General features: G+C 38.6%; 2 protein-coding genes across 10 annotated transcripts; both read right to left on the bottom strand.

Moving 5' to 3' along the window:
• On the bottom strand, positions 1 to 4,967 carry LOC104737458 (uncharacterized). 8 transcript variants are annotated; one of them, XM_010457642.3, is made up of 6 exons: positions 4,547 to 4,910; positions 1,774 to 1,824; positions 1,464 to 1,638; positions 942 to 1,359; positions 790 to 855; positions 1 to 690 (listed from the first exon to the last, which is right to left on the bottom strand). In XM_010457642.3, the coding sequence occupies exons 1-6, from the start codon at positions 4,634 to 4,636 to the stop codon at positions 180 to 182; spliced, it is 1,311 nt and encodes a 436-aa protein (XP_010455944.2). In that variant the 5' UTR covers positions 4,637 to 4,910; the 3' UTR covers positions 1 to 179. The 8 variants fall into 8 exon arrangements, with proteins under 8 accessions (XP_010455944.2, XP_010455945.2, XP_087338237.1 ...); XM_010457643.3 differs by having other exon boundaries at positions 1,464 to 1,635; XM_087482111.1 differs by lacking the exon at positions 4,547 to 4,910 and adding an exon at positions 2,817 to 2,949.
• A 696-nt stretch (positions 4,968 to 5,663) lies between these two features.
• On the bottom strand, positions 5,664 to 10,086 carry LOC104737457 (hyperosmolality-gated Ca2+ permeable channel 1.7-like). Of its 2 annotated transcripts, XM_087481870.1 has the most exons (12): positions 9,693 to 10,086; positions 9,280 to 9,596; positions 9,008 to 9,157; positions 8,617 to 8,752; positions 8,176 to 8,277; positions 7,939 to 8,058; positions 7,732 to 7,812; positions 7,305 to 7,645; positions 6,940 to 7,185; positions 6,515 to 6,839; positions 6,184 to 6,417; positions 5,664 to 6,101 (listed from the first exon to the last, which is right to left on the bottom strand). In XM_087481870.1, the coding sequence occupies exons 2-12, from the start codon at positions 9,591 to 9,593 to the stop codon at positions 5,838 to 5,840; spliced, it is 2,313 nt and encodes a 770-aa protein (XP_087337996.1). In that variant the 5' UTR covers positions 9,594 to 9,596; positions 9,693 to 10,086; the 3' UTR covers positions 5,664 to 5,837. The 2 variants fall into 2 exon arrangements, with proteins under 2 accessions (XP_087337996.1, XP_019090319.1); XM_019234774.2 differs by lacking the exon at positions 9,693 to 10,086 and having other exon boundaries at positions 9,280 to 9,657.
• Between the last annotated feature and the right edge of the window lie 19 nt (positions 10,087 to 10,105).

Below are 10,105 nucleotides of genomic sequence, written 5' to 3'. Positions count from 1 at the left end.
TAAAACGCATTCTTGCAGAACATTTATTCTCTTCAAAACTCGTGGCCTCTTAATCTTAGGTTCTACAACACAATATCATCTTCACATGTACAGCTCGTTACTAACACAAGTTTTAGTCATTTACAAACGACCTTTTAAGCTTCCCATGGAGTAGTAAATCAACCTCTCATCGTGAGTTTTCAACATGCAAACCTAAGCGCAAACACAGCGATTACCGTAGCAGCTCTGAAATAAACCTCCTTGATGCTTTTCTCCACACTGTTAATGATTTCGTCATCTTTCAAACTTGAACAGGGCTTGTTTGCTTTCCTGTTGGCATGAACAATCACCTCCCTGAGTCTATTCACAGCCCATGCCAGTATTACCAAACTGAAACCAAGCCCAGTGTCGAAAAACTTGTTTGCGCAAAAGGGTACACGCCTTGAAGCAAGGCTACATGCGACAGAGAAGAGCACAGCGATGCCAGTCCCAGCAACACTGATTGAAAACTGAGTCAGAAGTTCTGAGAGCTCTCCGCATGATTTCTGTAAAGAGACTACTGTTGCGTGTTTGTGTTGATGATCATTGCCTATCATTAATGACAGAAGGCTCTCGTAAGCGTGGAGATGGTTTCTTTTGTACAGGTCCCTCTCTTTAGCTTTTCGCTTCGTGTTTTGTTTTCTTGGTGACTTGACCCTGGTTTTCTCAGGACTTGTTCGAACCCAAAAAAAAAAAAGAATACGAATATGAGAACACTAACAACACAATAGTAAGTAGTTATGGAAGCAAGTAAAGATGAGATTAGATTACCTCTTCAAAGGTGCTAGCACTGTAACTGCTTTCAGATTAACCGGTGCTAATACTTCACTTTCAAACCTGTTTTAAAGAAATAGGGAAAGCATTTAACACCAAGAAATGAAAACACACACAAATGAACGTGAAGTCTGTGCGATAGATCTTACCTCTGAAAGTGTGGGATGAGCGGTGAGAGTTGTCTCCATTTTGTTGAATTCCTTGACAAATTGAACTCGGAAGCAATAGAAAGTAGATCATTCAACTCAGGATTGCTATTCGAAGAGAACAGAACGTGACCATTCGACCGCACAGAGAACTCTGGATTATCAACCATATCCCTAACAAGATCCAAAACCGGTTTCCCTAACTCTTGATTCAAGTAAAGAACAGAGGAAGTATCATACGGTCGTAGCTGACAACTGGATCTCATAGCATCCAACTCCATCAATTCGTTAAGCAAAGACATGTCGAATCCCTTTTCTTTAAACTCCTCTGACCGAGACAGAAGAAACTCCATCACCTTTTCTTGTCTTGCAAACTTGTCAGCGATTCCAAAGCTTAAAACCAGAGATCCTGGTGCCGTCTCTGCATCAACCATAAAGCAAAGTTCATGTAAATTGGTGAAACTGATGACAGGAAAGTTCATTAACCACCAACTTTGAAATAAAATGAGAAGCAATAGAGCTTACCATGAACATCCATGAGCAGAGGTTTCATCATGGCAGAGTCAATCTCCACGAATTGGCTAAATGAAGAAGAAACCGGTTTCCATGGTTCCAAAGGTTCTGGACTCAGCTTGAAGGAGCTTGCGGGTATGATCTCTTGTCTTGCTCCGGGATTCACAAGATAAGACCTGCTATTCTGCTTTATTCATTGACAATAACATAATCAAAACAAGTGTCATCGAAATGATCCAAGAAGATGCAGACGCCAAAAGAGAATCAAAGATGCTTGTCAAGAGCAAAGCTCAAAACGACACAACTCTGAAAAAAGGCCTACTAGGTCCAAGGCCCAACACAACCCTGAAGCCCACAATGATTCAACGGCTACCTGTAGATCAAGACAAAAAGAAAGGATTTGCAAGAGAGTATTAGTACGGCAGTAACGACACATAATCGGTTTGTCTCACTTGAATCATATGATGACAATGAAGCCATGTAACATCATTGTGCCAGAGCAGCAATCATTGGAAGACTCTAGACTCTAGGTTAAAACTCTTGTAACCAATATAAAAGCAAAGCATAGAGTGTAATATCGATTTTAAGGATTGAATAACAAAGAAACAATCTTTCATATATTCTCTCTTCTTATTTCTTTCATGGTAAACATTCCGAGACTGTTACTCAACTACCAGCCTCTGCAATTCCACTCACTACAGCGGCTGCTACTACTGATGCCATCAGTCCTACTCCATCAACTACAGTGCCTGAATTGCCACTTGAGGTTGCTGATGGGAGTACTGAGTGTACGGCAAGCATTGACCTTGTTCCTATTGGCAACAACTCCCAATCATCGACCTCAAATGTGCAGACTTCAGACACCAACGATGATCTCAGTGACAATGTCGATCTCCATGCTCCTGCAGAAGCTCCAACTCATCCCATGACCACACGATCAAAGTTAGGCATCTCAAAACCGAATCCTCGATATGCACTTCTCACTCACAAGGTATCATATCCTAAACCTGAAACAGTAACAGCTGCTTTAAAAGATCCAAACTGGACAGCAACAATGAATGAAGAAATGGATAACTGTAAAGAAGCAAACACCTTCTCTCTGACTCCTCCAACACCAGATATGTATGTCTTAGGGTCCAAATGGGTCTTCAGAGTCAAGCTCAATGCAGATGGTTCACTAGATAAGTTCAAAGCCAGACTAGTTGCTCAAGGATTCAAGCAAGAAGAGGGCATTGATTATCTAGAGACATACAGTCCAGTGGTTAGAACAGCAACAGTTAGAGCTGTTCTTCACTTTGCAGCCATCATGAACTGGGAAATTAAGCAAATGGATGTAAAAAATGCATTCCTCCATGGAGATCTTACCGAAACAGTATATATGAAACAACCAGCTGGATTTATCAACAAGGATTTTCCTGATCATGTGTGTCTACATAAATCCCTCTACGGCCTCAAACAGTCTCCAAGTGCTTGGTTCGACAAGTTTAGTAACTTTTTACTAGACTTTGGCTTCACTTGCAGTCTAAGGGACCCCTCCTTGTTTGTCTGTTTCAAAGGTAAAGACATCATTATGTTGCTGCTTTATGTTGATGATATGGCAATTACAGGAAATTCATCAGCATTACTCTCAAACCTGCTTGATGAGCTAAGCAAGCAGTTCAGAATGAAGGATCTTGGAAAACTCCATTATTTCCTTGGCATTCAATTTCAGTATCATGAGAACGGTCTGTTTTTATCTCAACAAAAATATGCTGAAGACCTCCTTGCCGCAGCAGCTATGTCATTTTGTTCCCCTGTTGCCACTCCTCTTCCTCAGCAACTCAAGAAAACACCACAGCAACATGTTGAATTCTCTGATCCTAGATACTTTAGAAGCTTGGCAGGTCGTCTGCAGTATCTCACATTAACAAGACCTGATCTGCAATTTGCTGTTAACTATGTCTGTCAAAAGATGCATGCTCCATCTGTCTCAGACTTCAATCTTCTCAAGCGAATTCTCAGGTATATCAAAGGCACTACAACCATGGGGATTTCGTTTGACAGAAATACAAATTCCAAGCTTCACGTATACTGCGATAGTGATTACGCCGGTTGTAAATCCACTAGTCGCTCCACTGGTGGCTTTTGTACTTTTCTTGGAAGAAATATGATATCCTGGTCTTCAAAGAAACAAGACACAGTCTCCAAGAGCTCCACTGAAGCTGAGTACAGAGCCATGTCTGAAGCAGCCTCTGAGACTACTTGGCTGGTAAACTTACTCCAAGATCTAGGTGTTTCTCTTCCCTCAACACCAGAGCTTTACTGTGACAATCTTTCAGCAGTATACCTCACAGCAAATCCAGCCTTTCACGCTCGCACAAAACACTTCGCCACGCACTACCACTACGTTCGTGAGCAAGTAGCTTTTGGTAAGTTGATTGTTAATCACATCCCTGCTGATCTACAACTTGCAGACATATTCACTAAGTCTCTTACTCAACGGCCATTTGAAATCCTCAGAATCAAATTTGGCGTTGGTGTTCCACCCACTCCAAGTTTGCGGGGGAGTGTCAAGAGCAAAGCTCAAAACGACACAACTCTGAAAAAAGGCCTGCTAGGTCCAATGCCCAACACAACCCTGAAGCCCACAATGATTCAACGGCTACCTGCAGATCAAGACAAAAAGAAAGGATTTGCAGAGAGTACTAGTACGGCAGTAACGACACATAATCGGTTTGTCTCACTTGAATCATATGATGAAAATGAAGCCACGTAACATCATTGTGCCAAAGCAGCAATCATTGGAAGACTCTAGACTCTAGGTTAAAACTCTTGTAACCAATATAAAAACAAAGCATAGAGTGTAATGTCTATTTTAAGGATTGAATAACAAAGAAACAATCTTTCATATATTCTCTCTTCTTATTTCTTTCAATGCTAACTTTACATGAACCCAGATAAACTGAAGCATTCAAATCATCAAATCCACAAAGATGTAGACGAAAGACACGAACCCACATCAAATTTACACGAACCCAGATAAACTGAAGCAACCAACTTATCAAATCAAATACGAAATTCAAATGATGACTTGTGAAGAATGAAAATTAGTTTACCTTGATGATTTCGGTGTTACAGAGCTCATGAGGAAGACCAAGGCCCGAGATTGAGTAGCCATGAGAATTCATGAAGCAACGCTTGATCATTTTTTGTTGTTGTTGTTGGTTGGTTGCAGATGAAGTGAAGAGAAAGAAACAAAAGTTAAATCCTTTCGAAGGAAACTTTGGTTCCTTCTCTTCTCTTCTTTGTCAGAAAGAAGCCATGGGGGGTAAGTAATGTAATGAAGATACAAGAAAGCTTATCGCTAAGACTTCACCTACGCCGCAGAAACGAGATTTAAGAATCTTCTGGATTTTTGGCAGGGACCGAAGAAGAAGAAGACAGCTGAGAAATCTTAGATTTTTTTCTGAGGCTTAGATTAATTCCAATTAGGCACTTAACAAATACTTATACCCGACGACTCTATGTCGACCCAATGAAACAAGTACCATAACGTTGACGCCCTTTTATTATGTCGACTACAAATAAATTATACCCCCAAGTATTTCGTATTTTTTTTTTGGTGGAAAGTATTTCGTATTTATCTACACTATAATATATTCTTAAAAAAATGAAACATTATTAATTTCTAAATATACGTATATTATTGACAAAAATATGTAAATAAATTTACAAAAATATCTTATCTCATGAAAAAGTGTTAAATCATTAATTTAATAACAATAGTTTTTAGTTGAATACACCTTCTTAGTTTCTAATTTTTTTTTTTTGAAAATTACTAACAGATATATTATATGTCGACTAAACAAATATCAAAAATAAATTATATCCTCAAGTATTTCGTATTTATCTAACACTAAAAAATGTAATATTATTAATTCCTGAAAAAATACCATTGACAAGTTTTAAAAATATCTTCCTACCAAAAAAATATGTTTTTAAAACATCTTATCACATGAAAAAAGTGTTCGTTTCCAATTTTTTAAAAAGTTATCAGTAGATGGTGTAATTTTCTTAAAACTCACATTTTGTAAAGGTTTTCACAAAAATACGCGTATACTTTGGTCAAGTTGACTAGCTCTATATATTTTCTTTTGAATCTACCGTATACAGTACTAGATTATCTGACAAAACGACGACGTATTTTTGTGTATATTAAGCTCTGAGACTATACACACGACAAGCACAAGTCTTGAGAGTTTAATCAAATGTATAAAACAACAATTATATTTCCGAAGGAACCAATTGTTCCACCCAACATCTACAACAATGAAGCTTCTATCTTTTCTAACATCATATAACAAAATGTCTGAACCGTTACAACAGCGACAAGAGCAGCTCGCTTCCCTACATTGACCCGGGAGAGCCAGTGTTCTTGTTGGCTACTGGAGTGGCTGTAGTAGAGCTACTAGCTTCTGAGTTGTATCGGCTTGTAACTTGAGAAGTTCTCCTGGTTGGTACTAGAGGATTGCTTTCTTCCTCATCAACTACTCGTGGTCGGTCAAAGTCCTTGCCTTTAAAAACCGGATGCACGTAAGCATCTTTCAGATATTCCTTTAGGTTTAGATTTGGCTCCGTTGCTTTTTCTAGTGTATCCTTCACCATTGCTTCCTGTTAATGCAGACAGTCCCAAAAATCAGCTTTAAAAGTTATATAAAATGTCTTTTTTCAAGAGTTTTTGACTCATCATCACCTGTAAGGGAAATTTTGAGAAGGCCGATTCAAACCGTCCTGCACAGTATCTGTTAAACCAAAAGGTTAAGATAAGCTGAGGGAGAAGCAGAGCTGTTACTTTTGCAAGCTTCTTTGTGCTGAGCAAACCCATCATCAGAAGCTGTGATATTATTAGACATATGATCAAACGTCTATGCACATCTGGCCAGTATCTAGCTCCACTCTCATATTTCTGGTCGTAGACATTTATAACCTTGCAACAGAAGATAAGACATACTGACATAAATTGCATATATTGCAGGTATGCTTTAGAAGAATACTATGATACTTTAGCAATTAAGGTACGGTACCTGATGCCGGAAAACAACGTAGGAGAAAGCAAAGAAGACGATAATGAATGGAAGAAGAATGGGCGCAACGGCAGCGTATACAAGGCCTAGCAAGAAATAGAACTGAATCCGTGGTTCAGATGTTGCAAAGTCAAGATGACCTGGATCCATTGCTTGCTGCCTGTCTTGTTCTGTCTTTACCAAAAACGTGTTTTTCAGATGAAAAACGACTAATGGAACCACTCTGAGTATCTCAGCTGCAATGCCAGCCCAACCATCGACCATGATATAAGTGATGAAAATTGTGGCCTTCATTGGGATTGACACACCAACTGTTTTTGGAATCCTAAGTAAAGAGAGAGAAAGAAGTGGAGATCAGTCGTTGTTCATGTGTTTATCAGGTTGGAAATTTTGACATAATGGGAACCTCTCACCAAAGTACTTACTCCGTTGGTGGTTGCTCAAGGAAAGATTTAAGCTGCTGAAACGCTGTCCCAGTAATGATGCTCCCAAGAAAGACATTGACAATAATGAACCAGAAGGACTTTTCAGCTGATCTTCTATCTAAATAGGAAAGCGATGTATATCCTTCTATTTGTGACATTGTCATCAGAATAGTCGGAAGTATGATGAGAAAAATCTTTAACGCTATTCCTGGAAGAAATCCTTGGATTACAGACTTTACAGTCTTCCTGCATATGAAGAAAAAAAAGAATAACATACATGAACAACTATTAAGCAGTAGATAAATGAATGGCATGAGAGATCAAGTTCCAAGGCAACGGTCAAGAACAAAGAAATGGGGACTAACATTTCTATAACGGGCTTCAAGAAAGAAAGAACTTTTTGGATCCCTTCAAGGTTGGCAAGAGACTGAACAAAAGCTATAGGAATCATGAAGCAGAAAATAAGAAAAAACAGTGCAACTGTTGTGAGCAATCTTCTTATTGAGAGCTCAACATATGGAATAGCGAGATTATCCCAGAAAACATCGCGTGGTTCGGGAGCCCATTCCGTCAACCATATTGTTGGATTGTGGCATTGCTGCGTTTGAGCACAAACAGCTGTTCCCCACCGTGATTTGAAGGAAACAAATGCTGCTGGCATGATAGCCTTTGGATCGTTCATGATCTTTTCTCTTTCTGCAGCTTCCTGTGTGTATGTAAAAGAATTACCAATGCACTTCTAGTAAAGATGTAAATGGTATGAAGAATCCTTCTAAAGGTGTGAGTACATACTTTCTCAGCCAGAACCTCCATCTTTGAAGTATAGAAGTCAATTGCATCAACTGTTGTTCCCCAAAAACCTCCATAACCTGTCTATATAATGAATTAAATAACTACCGACGAGAATTCAAATCATGATATTCAAAATAGTCATTTTGCTGAAACGTTACACGAGAGCTATGTGTTTCAAAGGTTAAAATAGTCTTGCAACAGAGGTACCTTTGTTGTTGGTCTATCTGTAGGCTTCCTCTCGTATTTATTCTCGTAGTAAGTCAACCAATTTTGCATAGCTTTTCTCTGTGCGACTAATTTTGCAAGGTCATTTGCATTGTACACTACCTGAGAACATCAAATTAGAAAACGCATGACATACTCAAGGGAAGAAAGCAAATAGTTTTTATTGGTTTTCGACTTATTGTTGATGACTTTACCATTCAGCCAGCTAAAGAAACGAACCTGATGACAAAGATAATGATCTGGATGATTTACACAAAAGAAGTGCTCCACATGCTCGTTTACTGATTCATCAGAATCTGGAGGAACATTTCTCACGAGTACCTGCAAAAGCGTGGATGGCAAAACTTCAAAGAACATACAGGAGTAGCAAAAAGCAGGTAATCGATTCAAATTTCCAAAACTATAGAACGATCAAAATAAGTGATGTATCTATCTTGTATGGGGTATGTAAAACGCTGGCCCTAGCTGTTAATGTTAAGATCACTAAGAACCATTTTCCTTAAAGCATACGTACATAGAAGCATCACTCGCAAATATAAATATTATGTTGTCAAGATCTTTGTTCAAAGCTGTATTTGAGGAATGGTGAAGCTGGCAAGAAGAAGAGAAGTAAGTTTCTAGATAACAGTAAAGATAAGTGCAATAGATAGAATAACTCACCGTGAGTTGATCAGGACGACGACTTTCTGCTGCTAGATGTCTCAGTCTCATAATAGCCACAGTCTTATATTCCATATATAATGTGTAGCAAGTCCAGATTGTAAACACGTATGTCATAGTTATATGTGCCCAAAACCTGGAACCAATAAACTTCCAGTCGTCTTAGTTGATAAAATAGAAAGCTGCACATACCATCACACACTTTGTAAAAAAGAAACCATTATTGCCAACTTTATTAACACTTTGATGAGAATATAAACTCTTTCTAGGTGAATGACACTGTCTATTACTTGCAGAAAACAGTCCACTTGGTATAAATTTGGCAAGGTGCTAATAACATCTATATGCCCTGAACTGAAAGAAAATATGTGGAAGCATGTCACTTAAATACCTCGGTGATCCTGGTGGAACATTGGATATTGACAGCTTGTCGACGTTACTGAATGTCAAGTCATCGATATTTTCTAGCGTTTCTCCTGTCCAATTGACAGGAACCAAAACTCCAAAAGCAAGTAGTGTTATCGGTACGAACATTTTCAAACTGCAATGCAACACAAGAACAAAATATTAGCGTGAAGCACGATTCAAAACATGCTTGTGCCTCACGAGAACGTGTTCAAGATCAATGGCATACATTGGTAACCAAAAGAAGTTAACACATACCCAAGAAGGTAAATGCGGATATAGACAGCAGAATCAAGCCCTGCATGTTCGATAAGCTCGAGTTCAGGCATCTGAAGCGCAGCAGGCATCCAATTAAGAAACTTTACATAAGTTGTCCAATCTAAATTGACAAATCTGTTCATGATTCCTCTCGAACGAGTTGGACTTCCTCGTATCCCTTTGAGATACCATTTTGGGAAGTAAACTCTATCGTTAACAGGCTGAAGCCTCAGCATAGCAAAGGCAAACAAGAAAGCAAATGCAGACATGAGATTGATGGCTGCAGAGAGACCAATATCTTGTATAGAAGCCATCTTCTGTTAAAGAGAGAACAAAAAAAAAAATTTAATCTTTCTTTTTCAATTTTTTAGCATTACATTCAAAAAGAAGATGAAATCTCAGTGGAAATATACCTGAGAGAGGGAGGGAGAAAAAAAGTTGTTTTTTTTTTTTTGTTCTGACAGTTTCCAGAGAAAATGGAATTGGCGATTGACTGTGAGAAACTAAAATTTTCCAAGAAAAGAGGAGAAGACGAGAGAAAATGGCGCCTTGAAGGTTTCTGTGAACGAACTCATATCTCTGAATCAACCAACGGTCTCGAGCAAGAAGAAGAAGAAGAATACAACAGGACATTATTGTCATTCTTCTTCTCCTTCTCCAACGACATTTCATCTTCTTCCTCTGATTCTCCTCTCTCGAATTAGAAAACAAGAGTGTATGTATATTGTCTAGTCATCCATATTTTCTTTAAATTTCGCAAATATCAAGTCATTAATTAACTCAGTCAGATAAGAAGATCGTGAAGCTGAATTCTACTAGTAAAAAA

The sequence above is a fragment of the Camelina sativa genome, chromosome 13 (genome assembly GCF_030686135.1).
Source record: "Camelina sativa cultivar CO46 ecotype springtype chromosome 13, ASM3068613v1".
Taxonomy (NCBI): domain Eukaryota; kingdom Viridiplantae; phylum Streptophyta; class Magnoliopsida; order Brassicales; family Brassicaceae; genus Camelina; species Camelina sativa.
This window is presented reverse-complemented; position numbering and strand designations above follow the sequence as displayed.